At 54.0% G+C, this 25,255-nt stretch overlaps 1 protein-coding gene across 4 annotated transcripts in view; it reads right to left on the reverse strand.

Moving 5' to 3' along the window:
- Gak (cyclin G associated kinase) overlaps positions 1 to 25,255 on the reverse strand; it is a 42,894-nt gene that overhangs the window by 14,710 nt on the left and 2,929 nt on the right. For all 4 annotated transcript variants that reach the window (XM_005408684.2, XM_013506753.1, XM_005408682.2 and 1 more), the window contains exons 2-18: positions 24,801 to 24,862; positions 24,003 to 24,062; positions 23,127 to 23,241; positions 18,229 to 18,371; positions 14,077 to 14,202; positions 13,288 to 13,377; positions 11,310 to 11,445; positions 10,700 to 10,812; positions 9,306 to 9,396; positions 8,181 to 8,304; positions 6,211 to 6,260; positions 5,574 to 5,722; positions 4,890 to 5,012; positions 4,158 to 4,291; positions 1,489 to 1,683; positions 1,140 to 1,257; positions 676 to 755 (exon numbers count right to left, since the gene is read on the reverse strand). In XM_005408684.2, the coding sequence (XP_005408741.1) occupies positions 676 to 755; positions 1,140 to 1,257; positions 1,489 to 1,683; positions 4,158 to 4,291; positions 4,890 to 5,012; positions 5,574 to 5,722; positions 6,211 to 6,260; positions 8,181 to 8,304; positions 9,306 to 9,396; positions 10,700 to 10,812; positions 11,310 to 11,445; positions 13,288 to 13,377; positions 14,077 to 14,202; positions 18,229 to 18,371; positions 23,127 to 23,241; positions 24,003 to 24,062; positions 24,801 to 24,862 (1,909 nt within the window). The remainder of the gene's footprint in view (positions 1 to 675; positions 756 to 1,139; positions 1,258 to 1,488; positions 1,684 to 4,157; positions 4,292 to 4,889; positions 5,013 to 5,573; positions 5,723 to 6,210; positions 6,261 to 8,180; positions 8,305 to 9,305; positions 9,397 to 10,699; positions 10,813 to 11,309; positions 11,446 to 13,287; positions 13,378 to 14,076; positions 14,203 to 18,228; positions 18,372 to 23,126; positions 23,242 to 24,002; positions 24,063 to 24,800; positions 24,863 to 25,255) is intronic.

Below are 25,255 nucleotides of genomic sequence, written 5' to 3' on the forward strand. Positions count from 1 at the left end.
CCACCACGCCCAGCTCATTTGGTCTTTAAAGGGATTTTTAAAAGCATGCCTCCACTGTGGTAGGAAAAATCAGACAGCCTGGGTTAAAAAAAAAAAAAAAAAGTAAAATACAAGAGCAAGAACAGACACCCAGCAAGAGGAGCTGATACAGTCCCGCTCCCTGCAGGCGCACGGCCCAGCCCAGTGACACTGCAAGCTCATGAGGAGAACCACCAGCCAGGCCTAAACGCCTGAGTCTGGATATGTTTCTGCTGCCCATGGCCTTTCTGTACCAGGCCATCCCCCAGGGCAGAGCCAGCCCCTCTATCAGAGCACAACAACCATGAGTGCCACACTGCCTGAGGCCTGCTCCTCACAGCAGCTTCACATCTGTCTCTGAAGTCCAAAGTGCCCGGCAGAGCAGTCACACAGCTGGTGCTCAGAAAGCACACTGAAACCACATCCAGCTGTGAGTGGCTAAAGTCTCAAAAGAAATGGGTTCTCAAAAGTACACGGGTTAGGCCAAAGGCAGAAGTGCAAAGTCAAAGCCACTGGGGCCCAAAGAGCCCAGGAATAGATCCCTAGGACAGGCGGGCTCTGGGTTGTGTGACCAGCACCCTCCTGCTTTTGGTCATGTCCATAGCCTCCTGCAGACCGACCCACAGGGTGCATTTCACCGACCCATCCCGCACATACTTGGCGAACTTTACGGAGGTTGCATTCCGAGGCACAAACCCAGTGTGGAATTGAATCTGGAACATCTTCATGGATGCCATCTGCAAGAGATCAGGCCTGGCTGAAGAGCGGGCTGGGGTTGGGGCTGAGGTCACGGAGAGGACCTGCTCAACAGCACAGCCCCTGGGGCCAGGACTTATGACCCCTACGATGCACCCTGCAAGGTCCAAGGACACAGAGGTGCCAGGCACTGGGCATGGGGGATAGTGTCTTGGAATAGGGGACCCATGGCCCATGCCCCGCAGCCCCCCATGGTACTGCACCAGGGAGCCCCTGGGTGTCTCAGGATACAGTCCCCTCTGCCGGTACTGTGTGGTGTGCTGGGAACCAGCCCAGGGGACAGTTGCAGCTCCTCCACCGCCTGCCTGACCCAGACCTCTGAGAGCCCAGGGAGCTGGCGGCCTACTTGGCTGAGGTGACCTCACCTTGGCCTGCAGCCGCCCACCTAGGGTAGACCTGGCATGGTAAATGACAATAAGCACGTCGCCTTGAACCGTTATGCCCAAGGGGATGACTGCCTTGCCGTCCTCGATCTTAAACTCCCTAGAACAGAATGAGAAATGGCTCATGAGCCACAGCAAGAACTCCAAGATCTGGAGACCTAGAGTACTCAGATTCCATGTTTCTCTCATCATCAGTGGTATGTTTGGGACAGGGGACCCCACCTCACCCAAGGCCCCACTTCTCAGGACTCAGGAGGTAACATGGCTTCCTGCCCCCACAGGACTCAGAAGTGTGCTGGGGGCATGGCGGGACACCTGCATCTGCACTCACTTCATCCTGTCGTACTCCTGGGAGGTGGTGGTCACGCGCTCATCCCCCACGTAGACCTCACAAAAGGGCCTACAGCCATTCCTCTGCTTGCTGAACAGTGGCACAGGGGTCATGACCACGGCCTTCACCAGCATTGGCTTGCTGTGGGGTGTGATGGGCTCCTCTGCTACCATGTCACACACATACTCGATGTACCTGGGGGCAGACACGTGCCCAGTGATGTGTCCCCGAGGGCAAGACACACACTGGATCTTCTTTCCAACATATTTAATGCTATGTATTACCCTTGAGGCAATGTTTTAGTGGTTTCTCACAAATTCGATGCTGTAATTTTCATTCAGTTCAAAATATTTTTTAAATTCCCCTTGAGACTTCCTCTTTGACTCACAAGTTATTCAGAAGGTGTTTAATTCTAAAATATTTAGGAATTTTCCTAGAGGTCTACCTGTTACTAAATTCTAGCTTCACTCCGTGTGGCCTAAGAATACATTTGTGTATGTATGATTCCCATTTAAGTTTGGTGAGGTTTGAGTAATGCTTCAAAATTCTTTCTTACTGCACACTTGAAAGAAATGTGTGCATGCTTCTGTCAGAACACCTCGCTTTGTCAGGGAGGGTGCTGATCACTGATTCTCATCTACTTCCTCTATGGATCACAAAAGGAATGCTGAAGTCTGCACTACCATACATTTTCCATCTCTCTGGTGACCCAGCTTCTCTGACTTTCCTTTGGAGAGTTTCTGGAGGTAACCCTATGCCTGTCTCCCATTGTGGGAGTTCCTTCTGTGGGAGCCCACGGTGAACAGCCACAGGGGGAGGGACATCACTCTCCTGCAGGCTCCCCTGTGAGACAGGAGACCGCTGGCAGCCCTGAGAATTTGAGTCGGCCCAGCTGGCAGTCAGTGCAAAGCCAGGATGTGAGTTTTTCCTGCTAGATGCGAAGGAACACTACACATGCCGAGTGGGCCTGAACACAGAGTCCAGTAACAGAGGGAGGCTTCCCGGGGATCACCGGTCAAGGTTCCCAAAGACCCACGGCCAGTAGCCCCAGTCTGTATGACTCGGGCAAGGCCAGCACCGGCCCTGTGTGGTCTGCCTGCCACCACTGGCCACCTCTGCTGCACTGTCCAAATTTCCTTTTGCAGACATCACATTGCCAGCTCCACCTCACCCAGCCTGACAACCACCCTCACTCAGCCCGGCTGCTGCCCTGTCAGCACCATCCACTTGTGCCCATTCTCCTGTTTCTTTTCTTTCTGATCTTTTACCTTCTCGGGTTATTTTTATGGCTTTGTTTTTTTCTTTGGCTGATGTATTTATAGCAGTTAACACTTTCCCCAGCTGCAGAGGGTTTCAGACAAGCTGCAATCCAAATCTTTGCCTTGTAACGGCCCCTCACCCAACAAGGCTGCATTTAGTGGCAACAGGACAGCTGCAGGATCAACCCCACTCAGTGTCCTGCCCTTCCTGGGTTCTGGGTGCCGGCTGTGAACTCGGGTAACTCCCACGCTTCTCCTCCAGTGTTTCCACCCCTCTCTCTGGGGACTGCACACATTCACATCCTGCCATCTGCAAGGGCCTGGCAGAGCTGGCGTCTTTGGTCCTTCGCTGACCCTACTATCTCCATGTGTGGCTGGTTCTGCAGCTGTCCAGGGCTCCTCTCTCCACTCCCATGTCTGCCTTCCCCTCTCACATCATTGCTGGACCTTGCACCTTGCCCCTTCTGTGCTAGGGTTGTGGACACAAGTAGTCACTCCAGGTTTCCCCAAAGCTCCAAAGCACTGCTCAGTCTGCCTCGCTCCAACAGGGCAAAGGGCCAGGTGGGGCCTGTGCCTCCCTCTGCCCTTCCTGGTCTGCTGTGGACTCTGAACTGCCTTGAAGGGGTGCAGACACTCCCATGCTTCTTCCCCCAGGCTCGACCTCACCCCTGTGTCCTGACTGTGAGTGCCTGGTGCTCTGGGAGCTGGGGTGGCTTGAGGGCTGTTCCAAGGTGTCTGGAAGCTCGACGAGTGTGAAGCAGGTCCAGCTGGCTGCCACATCTCTGCCCCTAAGGGGCAGGAGTCCTCACAGTACTACATCAGCTTCTGCTCCTGTGCTGCCCACTCTCAGGAGTGACAACACCCAGGCCCAGTCCCGTGGAAGGAGGAGTTTCTCTGGTCCCTAGGTCTTCATCAAAACAAAGCTCATCAAGGGAGCGTTTATGCCAGGCAGTGGCTCCTCCAATCTGACAGCCAAAGATCCCTGTTGCCACAGAGCACAGGTGTGGAGGTGGGTGGTGAAACTGGAGAAAGCAGCGGCCCTGCAAGAGGCTAGAGAGGGATCGAACCAGGCACAGTGTTGAGAAGCCACTGCCTTCACACAGCAGGGACAGAGCCCCTCTCAGCAAGGAGGGCAAAGCACCTGCACACATGGCATCTGATAGCAGAGCTGGTCTGGTGAGGAGGGCCACACCAGGCCCCATGCCTGCAGGAAGACCTGCCTCCCAGGACGTGGGCAGGCATGTTGGCTGTGGCCTGTCTGTACCAGTTTGTTGTGTGCCACTGAGCTGGCACGCAGAGTGGCACTGACCCAGCCCCAAGGAAGGGTTGGTGAATGATGCAGCAAGGGCAGTGCCATCTCAGGCCCACAGAGCCAGAGGTGTCACTGTCCCCAGCCAGGATCCCTGGTACCTTTTATGGGATGGCCAAATGCCTGGTGGACAGCGCTTCATGCTGAACATGTACACGGCGGCCTCGGCAGTACTGAAGAGGCGGCAGAAGCACAGAAAGGCGCAGACAACCACAGCAGACGCGGCTCTCCCATCCTAGGACAGAGGGACACAGGACCCTTCCCACCTGGCCATACATGCACAGGACAGGGTGAAGTTCCTGAAGATACCCACAACTGGGGGCTACAGGGAGGATGCATTGCACCTCTGCGGTTTGGGGTATGGTCAGGAACTCACACCCCTGCACATGGTACCATAGGACTCACAGTCAGCAGAGAATGAGGGCTCCTTATCACAGTACAGGGCCAGGCAGCGTCCCTATCTACCCTGTGCTCAGAGCTGGCCCTACCAGGTGCCAGCACCTGAGTGGCTTTCACCAACACCACACACACAGCAACACCTAGGCTGCCTGCAAGAGGCTCACAGAACCCTGCCCTCTGCCGATGGAAAACCAGAGGCAGGGGCTCATCTGCCTGGCTGTGGCAGAACCAAGTCACAGCCCCATGCAACAGAGCGGCCTCCAAGTTGGCTAGTGGGTCATAGCCACAGAGGCTCCGGTCCCACAAGGATAGCAACTCCGTGGCGGTCCACTCCCCTAGGCCAGAACCTGCTCTGACAAAGGCTCCCTCTGCCTGGCCCCTGCTGACAACATCCCCAAACCAGCTGACGGGCCACAGGGCCACCATGCACTCACCACACAGTGCACAACGCAGACATTCCTGTGGTCTTGCCGCAGCCAGGAGTGCATGTTCCTGCAGATAGTGTACAGGCTGTGCAGGTTTGGAGCCCGCCTGGCGGCCCAGCCGCACTCAGAAACCTGTGGAGAGGTCCTGTTGGCTCGGCTCCCAGCCATGTCACAAGCTCAGCCAGCATCACATAGCCAGTGCCCCTCGGCTGCCTGCCTGGCACACAGAACTCCCTGGGGACTCCAGGACATGGTGGCCTTGCCCTGGGCACCCCCCTCACCCGCAGGGCACGTGCAGGTGTCTGTCTCAGCTGTTGGACTCTGTCACATGCAACACAACTCACTGATGGTACAAAAAGAGCCACCTCTTCTGTGCCTTAGTTCAAAAAAACAGGGGAATGTTCTGAGCCAGATGCTTGCTCCTCTGGGGGCTGGAAGGCAGGATGGAAGGAGGCACCCACCTCTGCGGAGCAGCACCCTTCCCTGGCACGACACGGCCCACTTGCCCTCAAGGCCGCCCTGGCTTGCCCAGGGCTGTTCCACCAGTCCTGAGTCCCTGCACCTCATCTGCTTGCCACAGGCTGCTGGGGCAAGGTCAGGGTCAGTCCAGTGGGCAGTTAGGGGCAGACCGATTGCACTCATGGCAGCGAAAAACAGCCACATCACACCAAGGGAAAACCCAGGGCCACGCACCCGGTTGTGGAACTTTGAGGCCCGATAGGTCCTGGGGGACAGGTTGTAGACAGCATAGTGGCCCGGGTGCTTGGCATCCAGAAACAACCGCACATCTTCGATGTTATTTTTGATCGCTGACTCCACGCCCTCGGCGGGGAATGACATCACTGAAACAGAGCCGTCTGTAAGCCACTCAGGACCCCAGGGGCTCACTCTCCACCCGCCACACACACCTGCCTCCTTGTCTGGCAGGATGCCTAGCCTGGCTCTTAGAATACCCACATGGGGGAATCCTCCCACTCAACTGCACAGATTCAGTGGAGAGCCTGAAGGTCTTCAAACATCATGACGAGCATTCCCAACTACGCTTTGCCTGGAGACCTAGTGTAGACGCGCACGGGCTCACCCTCTAACCTCGGAGCTCCAGATGGTGCCAAAACTGGGTTGCCCACCACTTAGGCCAGGAGGCAAGCTGGACACAGGCCACCCAACTACCACCCCTCTGGGATGGTGCCCAGGCCCAGCGGAATTCCCAGCTACCTAGAAGGCTGGAGAAGAGGCACCAGGCCACCTCTGGTGGTTACCAGTCCAGGACCACAAACTGTCTTCATGGAAAAGATACGGGTGTACCATGCAGCCAGCCCAGCAAACCTACCAGCAATCCTGGAGGTAATGTAAGATATGTCCAGATCGCCCTTTGCATAGCTGGAATCAGAGAAGAGCATATGATTACATAGAAAATACTCAGTAGCATGTCACTTCCAGCTGAGCCTAGTCCTGGAACACAGAGGCCACCCGTTGCAGGCTACACCCCAAGACAATCATGTGCACAGGGTGCTAGATGATGCATGCCACGTGATGCAGGGTTTCAATGGTCTTCCTATGCTTCCACATGTCCTAGAAAGCAACAGTGGGAGCTGTTTTTGAGAGAGGGTAACAAAGGTCAGCGTGGACAGTGGGCATAGGTCCTGCTGGCTCAGGGCCCTGGTGGGGAACTGTGGTAGGCGGTCCAAGGGCATGGGCCCTGTGCAAGTCAGAGGAGGCAGAAAGGAAGCCCCAACCCACAGGGGCATACACATCCCTACTGGTGGCTGCTGCCAACTTAAGAGAAGCCGGTTATCCCTTAAGCCAGTCAACAAAATCAGTAAAGTGCAGACTAATCCTAACTGACTAGGAGAAACCTGCAGGCTCATTCTAAACTCTGTCCTGAAAAACAGCTGTGGAGAACAGCCAGAAGCCCCTTGGGGGAAGAGTGGAAAGGCAGCCAGTTGGCAGATGGAGCACAGGGAGCTGCACTGCACCACTGGGCAGGCCCAGGGCAGGCTGGCCATACTCTACACTCACCACTGAAGACAGGCCACAAAAACAAGGGTCAGGGGTTAAGGAGCAAATGCTAAAGAAATACAAACCAGTTAACTGAGGCCAACTTCACTGAACAAGGCAACAAGAAAGACAGAAGAACAGGCAGGCCCAGTGCTCCAAAACTTTAGCAGAGGAGCCATTGACCAGGACAAGGGGATACAGAAAGAGTATCAGCAAGAGACAAAACAAGAACATGCAGCTGAGTGCAAATCACCAGACCCAGCCACTCCTGGAGAACTGCGCATGAAAAGGGACCAAGCATCACAGGGTCCACACCCATCTCAAACTCCAACCCAGCTCCAGGGGCATGGAAGGGTACACCCATTAGGTCTACAACCCACACTGCCAGGGAGGCACAAGGACATGGGGCAGTGCTGGATATAGCTGGCGTGCTCACCACCACCTGCCTATACCTAGCCTCCTCTGTGGGAACAGAAACAGCTGGAGGAATGCACTGCCACCTCTGAGTCAACCCAACACACCGAGTGTGTGTGGAGTTCTGTTCTTAGGCAGAAGCCACATGTGCTCACAACATCCACACATGCACACACCCACACAATGCAGTACAGGCCCTCATGTGTATGACACATGCTTGCATACTCACATGCTCACACATGCAGATACTCCTACACACATGCACTCGTGTATATGACACATATATGCTCTCACGTGCACATTCACACAGTGTAGCACACATCACAAGTGCATGGTGCTTGTTCACATGTGCATACATGCAGCTATCAGAGCCGTGACCACAGGGCTGAGGCTGTAGCACCTGAGTGCATGGCTCCACTCTGATGTTTCCTGAAACAGCCAAGGCCCTGAGGCAGCAAGTGGCAGCACGGGTGACCAGGGCTGATGAGAGGTCCCCAGGTACCCCTAGTTGAACTGTGCCCCAGGAACTGGCACAGGGCTTTCATCCACGTAGCCTATGTTCCAAGCCTCCAAGTGCAAGGTGGCCTGGCTCTGTCACATGCTTCCATATCAGAATGTGGCCTCAAGTACCACTTAGACCTGGCCAGGCCTCCATGGTGACCATGTTAACTGAGAAGAGCTGTGCAGAAACCACCACACCCCACAACCACCTTGCTGGTTTACACCAAAGAAAGAAACAGCTCTAGTGTGAAGGTGTCTGCAGAGAGAACTAGACGCTGAGCTGGGTGCTATGAGCCCAGTGCCAACACACAGCTCTGCAGCTGCTGGGCTCGCCCCACATCTGCACTTGGTAGGAGGGTGGGCTGGCATGTGCTGTCCTGCACCTACTTGGCCACAGACTGGATGACCTTGGAGGACGTGTCCTTAAGGTTGGTGAAGAGCCGCTCCGTCCCGCCCCGCAGGATATCAAGGAAACCACCATAGGGCTGATCGTACTCTGCCAACGCCAGGGCTGCAGGAGAGACAGGTCTCAGCAGGTCACAGGGAAGGAGGCACACTGCCCTGGCCATGAGCTCAGAGTGGAGGCCAAGGGAGTGGCTCCCAAACCACAGGGTCCTAGTGAGGCCTTCAGAGGCTCTGAGGGCAGAGCTGCTGCCGAGGCCACTAAGGCCCAGTGCAGCTGTGAGATGTCCCAAGCTACTAGTGGGCTAGAGGGCTGACACTGAGAGTCCACAGCAATGCTGGCCACATAGGGCACAGGCAGGCCCCATAGGACGTGGGCCTAAGGCCCTCCTCAGGGAGTGGAGAGCTGCGGAGGGACTCCGGGAGCCTGCCACAGCCCTTGAAAGGAGATGCGGGGCTGGGGATATAGCTCAGCAGCACAGCACCTGCCTGGCAAGTACAAGGTCATGAGTTCAATTCCTGATACCTCCCCCCAACAAAAAAAAAAAAAAAAAAAGAAAGGAGATGGAGGGGCCTTGCCCATGGTCAATGCAAGGCTGTGATGCCGCCCATGGCCACTACCTGTACATACTCCGCAGCCTGCTCCCACAGGGGCCCAGATATCCCACCCAGATCAGCTTTCCTGCGGCCCAGATCAGGCTTTGGCGGGGTTCACTGTGGGGTCTTGGACCCAGTACAAAAGCTGCAGACAGGTCAGCTGCACCCACCAGGCCAATCCCATCAACAACCTGGACACCAGGAGGGCCAGGGCCTTGCCTGGTGAGGCGCCCACAACTGCCCTGGAATGGACCCTGGGGGCTGGCCCTGACCATTTGTCCCTGCCCTGCCACCACCCTCAGCTGACTTTGGTCTAAACGCTCCTGTTGGATCTGACACCACACTGAGCACCTCAGCTCAGCTCAGCTGGAGTCCCAGTACTGGTGGGGCCTCAAAGACCCCAGCCCTCCAGTCTGGGTCCCACGAGACAGTGTGCCCACAGGATGAGGACCTGGTTTCCAGCATGTGGACAGGATGTGGATGAACACCCTACAGGGGGCAGGCAGGTCTCACCTCCACTGTGGCTGCTGCTCGAAGGACCCCCAGGAGTGGGTGGTGCCCGGGATGGCCCTGGGTTGCCACAGCCTCCGTTCTGCTCCAGCAGCTGGAAGGGTCAGAGGCACAGTTAGCTCCCACAGGCCAGATGCACTCAGCTGCTCGAGCCTGCTTCAGCGGAACCCTGCTGGCGGCAGATCCTCCCTGTCCCTGAGCTGAAGTATCCTTCTCCTGCTCTTCTACCTCTCCCCAGCCCATGGACCCCTGGAGCAGGAGCAGTCCACACATGGCCCAAGGACACCAGTAGCTGGTCAGAGGTGGGCCTGCCCCCTGCCTCCTCCAGCTGTGAGGTGTTCTCTGGAGAGTCAGCTGGCACAGAGAAAGGCTCAAGAGGCTGTGTAAGTGCTATGATCAGATGCACTCATGTCCCCCATGGCAAGTGGTACCTCCTTTCTGGATAGTGGGAAGAACAAGGCCCCAGCTCCTACACCCATCCCAGGACATCTGCAGGTTACACAAGGGTCCGAGAGTTAAAGGCACAGAGGCCCAGTCACCCTGCACACAGCAAAGCTCCCCCCTCATCTCTTAGTCCCTTCTGAAACCAACCCATTGCCCTCATGCCTCCCTCTACAGTACTGATGATGTCATCCATACTATCCACTCACCAACTCCAGAGTACCTGGCACCCAGCTTCAGGGTATCCCTGCCTGGTGCCCCCAGAGGGGACTCACTAGCTTATGTCCCCATTTCCTGTCACTCCTTGACCCCCAGCCTGTGCACTCAATACCACCTCCATAGCAACCACAACCCTGACCCCTCAGCCTCCTCCCTTGGGGACTCTATGGGGGTTCAGTTCAGGCATTCTGACCTTTCCACATTGCACTCGCCCTCTGCAGCCCCACATTCATAGCCCTGGAAAATTTGGCTTCTACCTTCAAGGCTAAAAGGACCCAAAATCACAGAACAAGGACCAGTGCTCCAGGGGAGGGCAGCAAATTCCACAGGTGGGACCCAAAGTAGCCCAGGGACCCACCCACTCCCTGCAACCTCACCGCTATTTTATAAAGGGCTTCTGGCTGACACTCCCTGGCCTGCCCACTCTCCCCAGCCTGTTCTGACCTGTGGGTTGAGCCTAGAAATGACCACAGCTGAGACGCTGAGCCATGGCTGGCTGCCTATGCCCAGGAACCGTGAAAAGTGAAGAATCTCGCTCACTACAGCACCCAGAGTGAGGACTGCCAGACAGTGTGGCAGAGCAACCCTGAGGGTGGGCCCAGCCAGGACTTGAGCTTCCCCAGGCTGCAGCAGACCCCACCATACAACAGTAGGAGCTGGTGGGAGATCTCAGGGTGGTGCTGAGAATGCATACCCGACACCTCAATGCAGGCACGGCAGCAGATGATGGGGCTCACCTCCGTGATGGGTGCCTTGGGGTTCACATTCCTGGCTGCTGCGATCTCCTGCAGCTGGCGCACGGCCTCTGCAATGGACAGCCGCTCCTCAGGGTTGACTTTCAGCATGGCACCTACAACAGAACACAGTGCTCAGTCCATGCCAGACAGAGCCCTAGACCCAGGCTGGACAGCACCGCCAGGCCACCTGCCATACACACACTGCTGACATCAGAGGCAAGGGAGGAAAGAGTAAAAGAGCAAGGGTAAAGCTGAACAGTCAGCGGGAATGGCCATTCAAGACAGACATGGTGGTGTATGCCTAAAATTCCAGCATGGAGAGGCTGAGGCAGGAAAACCTCAAGTTCAAGAACAGTCTGAGTAACTAAGCAAGATCCTGTCTCAAAATAGAAAGATACTTGAGAAATAGTTGAGGGGCTTCAGCTCAGCGTTCCTATTCCTTCAACTCCCAGTGCTGAAAACAAAACAAGAAAATGGGCCATTCAGAATATCCTAAATTCACAGAAGGCAGAGCCACCGGGACACTACTGGACAGTCAGAGCAGTGGGAAGTGTGGGCTGTGACACTCAGACCTCAGCCAGGCCACCCAGCAGCACACTTGAGGACTCACGGATGAGGTCGTGGAAGACGCTGTACTGTGTGTCATTTGCAGGGATCGAGTACTTCCCGTTGACGATTCGCAGCTTTGCTCCATCCTCAAAAGGGTGCTGCCGAAAACACAGCAAGTACAATATGCAGCCCAGGGCCTGTGGGGAGAGCAGGAGCTTAGCCTCAGACTCTGGGGCACAGGTTGGGAGCCAGGCATAGGACTGCCCTGTCTTCAGGGACCCTGGAGAGCACCTGCCACACTTTCATTGCATCAGTTTTACAAGTTAATCCTGGTTCAGCTCACAAATGTCAAGCTGGTGAGCAGGTTGGCAAGGTGATCCACCACACCAGAAGCCTCAGTCCTTCCATCCTCATCCAGAAAAATTATCTCTCTAGGCTACAGTGGCAAAGCTCCAAACCCTTATTTTCAGATCAAAAGGTTGCCTTCAGCCCTGTGTGGTGGTGCACATCTGCAATCCTAGCATCCTGGGAGGCTGAAGCAGGAGGATCACAAGTTTGAGCCCAGCCTGGGAAATTTTCTTAGTGAGATTCTGTCTCAAAATAAAAAATTTTAAAAAGGGTTGGGGTTACAGCTTAGTGCAGTCCCTGGGTTCAATCTCCAGTGCCCTCCACCTCCAATTCCCTTCAAATTTATTTTATTTACTTATTTACTTACTTACTTTATTTATTTATTTTGATTTTTTGAGATAGGGTCTTGCTATGTAGTACAGCTGGTCCTGAACTCACTATGTAGCCCAGGCTGGCTTTGAACTTTTGGTGATCCTCCTGTGTCAGCCTTCTGAGTGCTGGAATTACAGGCATGTGCTACAATGCCCAGCCTTCCTTCAAATTTAAACAGATCACACTAAAGCACTGAGATCTGTGGGCTACAGGGCACCCACAAGGACCTTGCCACACAACAGGCAGGGTAGCTGCCAGGGATGCACGGTCCCAGTAACTCCTAATGACAGCCCTGGGAAGCTCCAAGGATGCACTTCACTGGGGTCTCCAGACCTGCCCTCTCCCCGCCCAGAATGCCCATCTGTGTAAATGGAGAGGGTGGGTGATTCCTGAGATACCACCCTCACCCAGCTCCAGGAGCAGCGCAATGGGGACTAGATGAATTGTGTCAGCTAAGTTCTCATGCCCAGACATGTGCTGAGGGTCACTTATCATGGGCCACTTGCTGGGGGGCAAAGAGGTGACAAACTAATGACAACCCTGTGTAGGTCCTCCCCACCCTCGCAGAGCAGACTCAACTCAGACCCCACACAGACATGGGTCAGGGAGCTGAGTTTGGCCCTGGGCTCAATTCCCAGAATTGCAGAAGTAAACCAGAACCAAAGGGTGGGGTGCAGGGAGTTCTTGTGCAGTGACACAGGTGGATCTGTAGATTGGGGATCTGTACCCCCACCTCTTCCTGGGCCTTTCCTCACTGCACCTTCAGGGATACCCTTTATGACAAACCAGTAGGTTAATTCAACATGTCCTCAGGGTCTGTGAGCCACTCTAGCACAGTAAGCAAAGCCAGAAAGCGGTTCGTAGGGAGCTCAGTTCATAGTCTCAAAGTCAAAGCCCAACATGACAACTGGGGACTCTTGGCTGGCAGGGGAGGGGGCTGAGTTGCATCGTAAGGGTGTGATGTTACCCTGAGGGGACAGGGTCACACCATCTTAGCCCGAGCATACCCTACAGGCATCACTGTGGAGCTGGCTGCCTACTGCCAGTGGGAATGGAGAACTGCCTTGCCAATGGGACATGGCCCTGAGGGGCAAGGCTCTGGGCATCAGCTGGCAGACTGAGACCCTGTGGCGCAGACTTGGCCTGTGCAGGCCCCTTTGGTGTGTGCTATCTCCATAAGAGCCGCAGCAACACCACTAGCACTCAAGTGAGTCTTCACAAGACGAAGCACTAGAACAACCAACGAAGGGAGGCTGCGGAGGCAGATGGTGCCCACCAGGACACTGGCCCAGGCACCAGCACAGCGGTACTTAGCTCACCCAGATATCCTGCTTCTCGCCGATGGGGAAGTTGGAATACAGGTCTACGATCTCCGGTGTCCTGTACATGGGTGTGGTGTTCCTTGTGATCTGAAGGAAAACAATGTGACTATCATGGAAAAGCTACAGGCAAGCAGTATTTTTAGTTCTGCAATGATCTTGTGACTTTTTTTTTTTTCTGGTACTGGGGATCGACCTCATGACCTCATGCTTGCCAGGCAGGCACTGTGCCACTGAGCTAAATCCCAGCCCCGATCTTGTGACTTTCTAAGCTCTGCTACAGGCTGGGAAGCTCCCAGAAGGGCTTTGGCCCCTCCGCTGAAGGTAGGTACAGCCTGGCCTTGAGCAGGGCCTCCCCGGCAGAGATGAGCCCTGTAGGTGTGTTCCTAAACTATGCTTGAAAGATATCTGTGTGGAGCAGCAGCTCTGAAGGTAAGTGGTGGTGATGCTGGGTGTACTTGATGGTCCTGGACTGTGCACTGAATGACGGTGGCAGTAAATTTCATGTTACGTGTGTTTTATAACGATTAAAAAAAAAATCCCAGAGAACAAGGGATAAGAGATTCAGAGCCACCTGACACAAGAACAAGCTGAAATGCTCCACTAGGCTGTTGATGCCCGCAAAAGCTCAATGAGGGCCCTGGAGCCTGGTGCCAGCAGTCTCCCAATCCTGGACCTTAGGGACACAGAGCTTGCACCCACAGGGTGACAGGAGTCAAAAGAAGCACAGGCTGAGAGGAAAGGGACAAGAGTGGCCTCCTCAGGCCATAGGGCACCACCTTGCCTCACCTCCTCCTCCACCATGGCTCGCTTCTGGGCACTCCAGCTGTAGTCGGGGTAGTGGGAGATGGTGGTGGCACTGCCGAAGTCACACAGCTTAATGGTCCCCTGGCTGCTGAGCAACAAGTTCTCAACCTGCAAGATGCCAGAAGGCAGTCGTATGGACATTTAGACCTTAGCAAAATTACCAGGTATGTCAGACAAGACCAGCAGACAGCCCCACGTCAGGGGCGAGGATACTGGCCACAGCCCCCAACATCCACTGCAGAGAGGCAGCCAGCTCCACACCAGCAGCAGTGGTGTAGGACACACACATGTGCGCGCGCGCGCGCGCACACACACACACACACACACACACCCCTATGCAGAGGTGGGGAAGGAGGGTCACACAGGAGCCAGCAAAGGCCTTTCTCCAAGCAAACTAACTATGCCTCACCTTAAACTCTTTTTTTTCTTTTGAGACAGGGTCTCACTATGTAGTGCAGGTTGGCCTCAAACTCAGGGCAATCCTTCTGCCTCAGCCTCCTGAGTGCTGGGACTACAGATGTGCACAACGCCCAGGTCGTCTTGTCTTAAATTGTTTCTGATCAGAAGCAACATACCCACAACTCAGAAAAATAAAAAAGTTAAAATCACTATAAATCAAACAAAGCCGGGCATGGTGGCGCACACCTATAATCTCAGCACTCAGGAGGCTGAAGCAGAAGGATCATTGCGAGTTCGAGGCCAGCCTGGGCTACAAAGTGAGTTCAAAGCCAGCCTGAACTGCATAGCAAGATCCTGTCTCAAAAAAAAAAAAAAAAGTGGGGGACTATAAATCAAACAGATAATCTCACTGAGATACAATGAGCCTTCAGAAAAGCCAAAAGATGAAAGAACATAATGTGTCACTTGTAACTAAAGTAAACATAACTCCTGAACAAACTTAATAAAAGACAGAAAAAATACCTACTGTGCAGAAAACCATAAACTTAGATGAAATTTAAATACAAGGCACAAAGGGAAACACCAAGTTTCAACAGTTTCACAATGTCATGAAAAGGCACAATGTCATTAGGATGTCACATCGTCCCAGTAGCCCCAGCAGAGGGGCCCTGCACAAGCCAACTTTGGCCACAATCCACAATCTAGGAATCGATTACATATTTTAAATACCTGGTGGGAGGGGCTCAAAGGAAGATCAGCACTTCAGTTATATGAAATTACATGGGTCCAGTCTGTAGATAAGAGTTCAGCCACACCTACTCCTTGGGCGATGGTCCTGGAGGCTGTGCTCCCCAGAGTGGGGTGCTATGGCCCAAACTCTGCAGTCAGCAGTGCCACGTCCCTAATGGTCCCTCACAGACCTCTGTCAACCCTGCTACAGAGCCACAGCAACTCCAATCTGCTGGGAGCCACTGAAGCTGGAAAATAATTTCACGTGCAGGATGAAGCCAGCCCGAGAACACGGGAGCTCCTCAAAGACGCATAAACACACTGTTGTAACTTGTTAACTGACTGCTGGGCAGGGAGGCAGAAATTAACCAACTTCTCGGGGTATAAATAAACGCCCCTACTGTTGAAGTCAGTCCTCTTGCTCATCAGGGAAGAGGTAACTCTACCTGACCCTAGCAACTGTCTCTTTCTTTATTTTCTAAATCCTCTCGCTGTTTTCTCCTGGGAACTACCGAGACCACCAAGTCCCACAACAATCAGTTCCCAGAAGTTTGGTGGAACTTCACAAACTGATTCAAAGACTTAATGGAGACACAGAGTCAATAGGAGCAGCCAGGCCTCTGTGCAAGGCTTTGGTCACAGCACAGGCACTGGCCCGAGGATACAAACCAGTGAGCACCAGACTCACGAGACGCCCTCTGGGGACATGGAGAGGAGGTACCACATCCCTGGGGTTGGAGGAGCTGGCCCAGATGGAGGACCCAAGTCCACAGAGGCAGCAGGAAGGAACAATGTCCTCACCTCTGAAGACTCCTACACTATTCAAGTGACACGCAGTCACCAAGACACCCTGAAGGGCAGCCACAGAGAGGAACCCCTGCCCCAAGCACCTGCAAACCACAAGGAAAGGACAACAGAAAAAGAAGCACCAGAAGGACACACAAGTCCCATGATGGGAAGACGCAGCCTCAAGGACAAGGCTCCTACCACAGGACCCCGAGGCTGCCAAGATCCTGCCAGACCCAGGACTAGCCAGACAGGCACATGAGCTCTGCTCCACAGGCACAGGGCAGGGTGAGGCAGAGAGTAGGCCTGAGAGGACCCGAAGCCTCTGCACTGGAGGACAAGCAGCACCCACCAGGGCAGGCTTGCACTCGGGCTCTTCACTCATCCTGCCCTGCTGTTCTTCACTCTCCGTAAGAAAACACAGGCAAGCACACACATACCACATCGCCCCACATCACAGATGTGAAAAGACTCTAATGCCCTGAGAAAACCCTCAGCATCCACAAGGAACCCTGGGGCCAAAGGCAGAACCAAGACAGGTGCACTGCAGGGCCCAAGAAGAGCCCTCACTTCCTGGGCAGTGGGCCTGGCACTGTGCTTCTGGAAAGGAGCTCCCATGTTCTCGGGCTGGCTTCATCCTGCACATGTAATTATTTTCCAGCTTCAGTGGCTCCCAACAGATTGGAATTGCTGTGATTCTGTAGCAGAGCTGACAGAGGTCTGTGAGGGCCCTTGAAAGACACTCCTGCTGCAAGCAGGAGTGCTCGACTCAAACCAAAATGAAAGGAGAAAGAAATTACAGAACAAATGAGAAAGACAGGAAGAAAAGAGGCAGGAGAATACGGAGGAAAAGGAGAGGAGCCCAGAACAGGCAGACACTGGTCTGCAGCACAGGGAGGCACCTGGCCATCAGTCACCTCAGATCCTGTTTTCCAAATGTTTCTGAGTTTGGGGGTCCAATCATGGGGGTCAGGCTCACGGTGGTATCAGAGTTCTAAGTGAGGACTCACAGGCAGAACGCTCAGTCAAAATCACAGAGGACAGAACTTACCCCAACCAGAGACACATCACAGAGAACTGCTTCCAGACCCTGGGCTGGGGAGACCAAGGGCAGAATGAGATGAGGGGAGGGTGTGCTGAAGCCATCACCATGTGGCACTTGCGATGAAGCCCCGCGCCCTGGAATCTCACAGCCACACGAAAGCCAGAGACCCAGGGGAGCAGGCAAGTGACCAGCCCTGGGCAGAACCCACCCTGGCTGAGGCAGTTGTGGCTCTGGAAGCCAGGCCAGGAGAGCACCCAGGGGGAGATAGGGGGAGACAGATGCTGCCATTGCCCTGTGTCACGTCCAGTCAGTTCCAGGTGAGTAACACCTGAGGCAGTCAAGGTAGACTAAGTACTGAGAGGCACTTAGGGGCCTGGCAGACCCAAAGGCAAGGGGGTGCTTCTTTGAAGGCCTGGCAGGGGTGCACTGCCCAACCATACATTCATGAGCTGAGCCCCGGGATTACATCTGCTTTGCTGGCCAGAGTGCTATAGTGATGTGAGAAACATCCCAGCTCCCAGAAATGCACACACAGGTGTCTTTGAGTGAAAGACCTTAAAAAATTTTCAGTACAAAGAATCTGCCTTGGTAAGGCATCAGGTCAAAGACAAGCTTAGTGAACACTGGATGATTCTCTCAAGTCTGGGGTTGATTAACAAGATACAACAGCAAAGTAGAGACTAGGACATAACTAGAAAACTCCCGCAGCACACATAGAAAGCTCACCACAGGACACAGATGGAGTTCCACAGAATCAAATTTCTAGGCCCATAAAGAAATGGAAAAAAAGGTAAAACTAAAGAATAAAGCACTGATGACTAAAAACACAGAACTGCTCACTGTCATTAATAATTAGGAGAAACTCACAACATGCAGGGCCACCACCCCCGCCCCCACCCCACCCCACTGCCAGGTCAACTGCAGACAGAGCCCCTGCAGGACAAGGACGGGGTGGCAGGGCCACAGCAACCCCAAAGAGGACGCAGGGCAGCACCCCCCCCACGCCCCAAGATGCCACACCACGGCAGCAGAAGGAAACCTAGTCGGGAACCCGCCTCACACCACAGGAAGAGCAGGAGCACTGCCTGAGCCCAGCAGACAGAGGCGCTCACAAGGCCTCAGCCGGGGGCCAGGGCATGGAGTGACGTGAGGGCACCTGTGCCCACAGTTGGCACCTTGAGGTCTCTGTGGATGATGGGCGGCTTCTGCCTGTGCATGTGCTGCACAGCTCTGCACGTCTGGTAGAAGATCTTCAGGACGGTGTCACAGGGCAGAGGGCCTTTAGCTTCAATTTTCTTTAGAAATTCTACCAGCTGCCCTAAAAGAGACAATTGAGTTCAGTCACTCTGGGCCTAAAAAATGCCATGCCCTCCTGGCCAGGGGTGGGTTCTGGTTCTGCTGGAGCAGGGCCTCACACTCACTGGCTTATCTGAAGCCACAGTCGGCACCTGACCAGCCGGCCTGCACAGCTGGTGCTGCCTCTCCCTTCCTTCACTGTGCAGGAGGCCAGTGGGCACCAGGTGGCACTGCAGACCCAGGTGTGGGACACCATGGGGGCAGCCAGCATGGTGCAGCCTGGGAGCAGCACAAAAAGCAAGGCCCTCTAGTAGAGGGTCAAGCGAGAAAAACAGTCCCCTGTAGTCGGGCAGAGAAAGATTAAGGACTTGCATCTTCACAGGGCCACAGTGATTATAGACCACCTGCCATGATGCTAACAAACACAATTCTCGATGTGTCCGTGCAGAGGTCACTGCCCCTCCTTAGGTACAGACGGTATCCATCTGCTAACACAGTGTCTCCAACACCGTGCACACAACACCAAACCTACACTGGGCCTGGCACCACCTAGCTGCTCTCCAGGGATCCCAGACTAGATCACTAGGTCCACCAAGCCTAGGGCTAAGAACCTGGGCATGGGGGCTGGGATGCTGCTGGTACTCTGTGCATGCCTACATGTTCTCAGCCACCCCACTCCACAAAGGTCTCACAGTTCCAGCTGTAGCCCCAAGCATGGTGTTGCCTGGGGCCTCTTTGATTTACAGCCCACCGAGCCTTGGCTTTGTGCCTCTGCACCTGCTTTCCACAGAGCAGCCCCCAGGGGCCTCCTCAGTACCAGGAACAAGGCCACATCACAGCCATAGCCAATAGGCCCCAGCAGCAGATCAGGGTCACCACTCTGGTGATGGTGTCTCCTCCCTGCTCCCAAGTGTGCTGGCCTCACACCTCACACCCACCTCCCGGGGCTTCACTGTCCATCTCATCTGACTGTGCACCCCTTTCTCTGCTGCAGCTCAGGCTTCCAAGCCTGTTGGCTTCACCTGTATACACAGGGGCCCTGAGCCTGCACACAGCAGGGCCAGGAGCAGCTTCAAGGTGTACTAGAGTAAGATGCTAGTGCTCTGAGGGCAGCCTTGGTAACCTCTAGGCCTCTGCAACTTCTAGAAGAAAGGGAACATAGGCTCATGTGTCTCTGGTCTCCTGAAACTTAGAGCAAGGCCTTCTACTAATACAACTTTCAACCGGGAGCTCCAGGTGCATGCCCACAGCAGGGATTCCAGACCAGATCTGGATGCCCTCCCAGCTTCCAGCTGGAACGGCCTTAGGCCCTGCCAGGCAGGCTATCAACCTTGGGTGGACTGAACCTTCCCCCACCTCATCCAACCTGCTCCACAGTCTCTGCAGCAACCCTGACACTGAGGCTTTGGGACGAATGGGCTCAGGAAGAGGTGTCTGGGCCCAAGGCCAGGCCTGGGGGCCAGAGCAGGGGCAAGTGACCCTGGCTGTTGTCAGTGGCTCATTCTTGGGGAGAATTAAGGAGTTATTTTTAAAAATAAAAATTCTAGGGCTGAGGACATATAGCTCAATGGTAGAGCACTTATCCAGCATGAATGAGGCCCTGAGTTCCATTCCCATGCTGCAAAACAGAGAAAGAAAAACTCCACCTATGACAGTGGGAATGGCCCAAGAACTCCTTTCTCCTCAGGCCCTTGTGCAGTGGACGACACACAGAAGCCACCCAGCTCTGCTTCAGGAGTCTGGTCTCAAAGCCTCCTCAGCCTGACCTGCTGCTGCACAACACTCCCTGAGTCCTCCACCTCTCCACTGTTCCACACCCCACTCTGGCCCCACAGACCAGACCCCCAGAGGCATCCTGGGATGTACTCTCCATAGCCCTGCAGGCCTGCACCTGGTGAGGACTTTGAGTTACCAAGAAAGGAAGTGTGGCCTCCCTCAGAGTGTGGAACTGGGCAGTGGAGCTGGATCTTCTGTTCCCCACAGCGCCAGCCAGGGACAGCAACTGAGTCTACACTTGCCTGCCACCTCCTTCACTGCTCTGACTTGGGGAACACCACCACAGTGCACCCTTGTTCTTGACAGCTCCGTCTCTAACCCTCCAGGACCAAGATCTCCAGAACTTACTCAAGCGAAGGTTTCTGACTTTCCCTAATGATGGGGGAGGGGTCCATTTTGAACAGCACCAGGGAAAATGACAGATGGTAGAATCCCCATGTGACCAAAGTGTGCAGGGTGGGCAGCATCATGCCGATTGTCAGCTGTTCCACCACACAGTACAAGACTTAGCCAGGCCCCACAGCTCTAGCAATGCACCCATGAGTTACCAACACCCCAGCTTTGGGAACCCCAGCCTCTGAGTGTGGTTAAGATGAGCAAGACGCTGTCCCTCACCTGCAGCCCACCCTCCGAGGTTTCTGTTACCCATGGTCAACTGTGGCCCAAAGACACAGACTGGAACACTCCAGACAGAAAATTCACAGGGTTTATGTGGGGGCATCCCGAGTAGAGTGATGGAACCTCACACTGCCCTGCTTGGTCCCTGGGGGCTGGTCACACACGGCCCAGCCCATCTTCGCTGGGTGAGGAGCCATCCTGGTTATCACAGCAGCTGTCACAGTCATGCTGCACCTGTCAGAGGTTCTGATCTGTCCCTAGGTTGAGGCACCACTGCCAGTCTGGGAAGAAGTCCTCAAGGATAAGGGGCACACTCTACTGGCATGAAAAGATGCATGATTTTAAAAAGGATGTTTAAAAGTAAGTACATGTAGTAAACCCCTAGGCAGGTGTAATGGTACAAACTTGTAATTCTAGTGACCTGGGAGCCTGAAGCAGAAAGACTGCAAATTAGTGGAGAGCCTGGGCTACGTAGCTATCAAAGGGCAGCCTGGTTACACAGTGAGACCCAATCTCAAACAAAACCAAAACCGAACCTCCCACAATAAACACTAAGTTTATAAGCATCTACTCAACTCTACATCGTCTGTTTTTTCATTCAGCACATGTTCTTCTGTAACTGAAAATCACAGTAACAACTGATACCCAGGGAAGAGAAGGCCCCAGGTGAAAGCTGAGCAGAGATGTCCACACAGCCAGGGCTGGCATCCCCCCCACCTAAGGACAGCCCAGGCCTCAGAGCTAGTTCCTAGACACCATGCACCCCCAAGAGAACAGCTGGGAGAAATACCATTCTGAACAGAAAAGACACAGGCAGCCTCACAACTGACCACAGTGCAGGAACTATGCAGTGCTTCACGGGGCTAGGGCAGCATGACCAAGACACTGGGGACAGTGGAAATGGCAGAACAAGCTGCCATGCTGTCACGTCATAAAGATTTCTTTAGGGACAAATCTGGGACCGCAGTCAGGCCACACATGAGAAAAAGGATCTCACGACTTATTGTCTGCAACTTCTCTTTAAATGGTTCAGCAAGAGCATGGAAGGGGATAACACGACCAGAAGTCATGATAAAAACAAGAATCCAGTGTGTCCACTGCACCTCTTCCAAGTTCTCTGTAGGTTTGAAACTTCAGAATAAAAATTGGAGGGAAAAAAATCCATGCAAAGGTCACTGTGTGGAGTTAAGGCACTGTTGTCACAGCCACAGCAGTGAACTCTTGACCACGCATAGCAGGTGTCACAGGGACCATGGCCATTTGGTCATTAGTGTTCAAGGGGTCCAGGAAGCACAGAGAGGACACAGCTGGGCAGAGCCCTCCCTGCCAGGGCCACCAGCTCAAGAGTATTGCCCCAGTTTGCTCCCCTGCCTTCGGCCTGTGCCAGTGAAGGCTCCAGTCCTGCACAGACCGCCGCCCGCCCGCCTGCCCACCCTCCACTCCACTCCACTCCGCTCCACTCCACTCACAGCCCTGACTGTACCTCCACGCCTCCCCCTTAGCTGTTGGCCCCACGATTTCCACCCTTTGCCCAGCTGTCTGCTTATGCCCCAGCCTCCTCACTGTTCTGAGTCCCTGTCACTCTCTGCCCATGCTGGCTATGGCGACAGCTTGTCTTGTGCCCTGTCTTGTGCTGTTATGGGCAGCAGCTCTCACATAGCCAAGTTGCTTTTCATGGGCTCCCTGCCTCAGTCTCTCTCACTGCTCCTCCTGGGTCTCTTCTCCCTATACTCACTGCCCAGGTGACAGACATTCAAATAGCCACTGTGCCACAGTCCTAGAGAAGAGTTCCTCACAGGACCACAGGTCCTGAGATGGAGCTCGGACCCAGCAGATACTCAGCCCCCAGCAGATACTCTGCAGCTGAGCCGTATGTGGGGAAGCCACCATCCCCAGAGTCCTGTCTTCACTGTGCAACCAAAGTCAGGGGCGCAGCAGCATCCCCTGTTACCCAGGCAACCAGTCTGGCCCCACAACACTCTGCAAGGGTGTTCCCAACCCACTGGTCTCTCCTTGTCCTGATATCTTCTTGGGTTTGACCTTGAGGAAGTCACCTCCCCACTAAAGGTCCCTCTCTTTGCCAAGGGCACAATGCAGCCACAAGGAGTATGTGACCATGGTCCTCGTTCCTTCCCACATGCTCACTGAATGCCTCTTGTGTGCCAGCCCATTCTGCCACTGGGCAGACATGGGTGACCCTGCTTCCCCAGAGCCTGCAATCTGGAGAGGGACACAGCTAAGCCTGTTCCAGGTGACTCAGATCACCAGATGACTAGTCTGTCCTTTCGGCTGAGACCAGTGCCTTCTGGGAGAATCCTGGGAGCAGTTTACAGCAGAGTGAACACACCACAGAGCAGCAACCTGGGCTCCAGAGGGACTTTACCTCTGCAGAGCTCTGTGAGCAGCAGGAACTCCGCCTGCCCTGTGTCAGATTCCTCTTTTCCTATGGATGCTGCGGAACAGAACTGGACGATGTTGGGGTGGCCGGAGAGTTTTTTCTGCAGGTTATCTTGTTAAAGGAGAACATGCATGAACAGGTACACAATTCTGTGCACTTAGAACATACAAAGCACTGAGCGGCCAGTCATGATACCTGGACTGCCTTACACTGCAGCAGAGCAGAAAGATGAGGACAGCCACACGGGGCCACGAGAAGGATGCAGGAAAAAGCAATGGAGAGAGTGACATGCAGGCAGGCAGAGGCTCTGGGGTGCCACAGCCAGGGGGCTGTGAGTGTTACCACGCTATTCACAGCTGGGAAGCCACCACATACTCTGATCAGGCAAAGCTTAGAGAGAGAAGAAGCAGATCTAGGCAGCAGCAATGCAAGGCCCCAGTCCAGGAGGACATGCATGGCAGCAGAGAACAGGAAGAGCCCACAGTCCTGCTGTCTATATGGCAGGCACTGAGCAGGAGGCCACACAGAGGCCTGCTGGCACCATGGCTGTCTATAGTGCCCTCACCCAGGCCGTCAGACAGATTGGGCAGAGCAGGGCACTCCCAGGCGTGGGGATCTCTAGGGTAGGAACAGCAACCTCCTTCCTAATATCTCTGAATCTTTTACTATGACTCGGGAAGTACAAAACAGGAAGAAAAATCCTTTTCATTGGAAATGGTCTGCAAGAAATCTGGTAAAGGCAAAAGGCCAGTTTTAACACATCATACAGGATGACACAAAGCAGCTTCTGGTGGGTGGGGGTCACAACCTGATGCTGTTCCTAAGTGACAGCACCAGCCCTCAGGTCCAGGAAAAGGATACCAAGAAGCAAACTTCCTGAATGATGGCTCTGTTCTTTTCCTCTTCGTTGGACAGTAACCGCTGTTGGGGAATAGCATATGAGAAAGGTTGAAGACCATTTACCCTGCATTTTGCACGACAGCTTATCTTAGACAAATACCCAAGAAAAGAAAAGGCACTGCATCTGACAACATACAGCAAGTTTAGCTGCATTTTAACATTTGACCTGACGAAAGCTTAGAGACCCTTGCACAGCCCTTGTAAGGCAAGAACACAACAGAAAGTAAAAAAAGAAGCCAGAATGAAACAAGACAGACAAGGAGAGGGAGAAGCGTCATCAGGCAGAGGCCAAAGCCAGGCCCTCAGGGTCCATCAGTGAGGACTACCCAGCCCCTAGCAGCTGGGCCTGCAGCTGGGTCCCAGGTGAACACCAGAGCTGCCCTGCCTTGCACCCAGGTCATGGAGACCCAGCCCATCATGACCCCTATCTGTACATGCTCTGTGGGTGCAAATTCCACGAGTGGCTTCTGAATTCCCCATATTCTTAGACCCTTATTCTGGCATATGGAACCAAGGGGCTATGACCCCGCAGGGAGGTCACTCTCACCCTGCCCCCAAGGCTGAGGAGTCCCCCCTGTCCCATCAGACAGAAACACCTCAAGGGCATCCTCAACCCAAGCTGGAGATAGGACAAGACAGACAGATGAATTGTACAGCAGATACCAAATGAGTAACAAGGACCCGTCCCCGAAAATAGTCCCAGAGGTGCCTGTGAATAAACCAACCCCCACCACCACCGTGTCCAGCTGTTCTTTTTACCTTTAATGCATACTCTCTGCCACTTCCCAGATCCTGAGCTTCATATACAAATGCAAATCCTCCTGAAAATAAAATTGTATGTCAGTGCAGTACCATGATTTAAGCACAGAAATACCTTTACTAAGTAAAACAGACACTAGCCTTGTGGCTGCAGAAAGGAATGTATTTTCCACAAAAAAAATGCAGCCCAGTTTACCCTCCAGTGCCACTGACAAGATGGGAAAGAAAGCCTCAGGCCAATCAACAAAGACGTGCAGCATCGGAGGAAATCAGCAAAACCAAAAGTGAATACTCTGAAAACAGTAGCTCTTCTGAGATTTTATCAGACAGTTTTCAGATTTCATCCACCAAATATTTTTCTGGAGACACACTCTCACTATGTAATCTAGGCTGGTCTTCAATTCATGATCCTCCTTCCTCAGCCTCTTAAATGCTGGGATCACAGGTATGCGCCA

This window comes from Chinchilla lanigera, unplaced genomic scaffold, assembly GCF_000276665.1.
Source record: "Chinchilla lanigera isolate Chin_1 unplaced genomic scaffold, ChiLan1.0 scaffold00113, whole genome shotgun sequence".
In the NCBI taxonomy this organism is placed as follows: domain Eukaryota; kingdom Metazoa; phylum Chordata; class Mammalia; order Rodentia; family Chinchillidae; genus Chinchilla; species Chinchilla lanigera.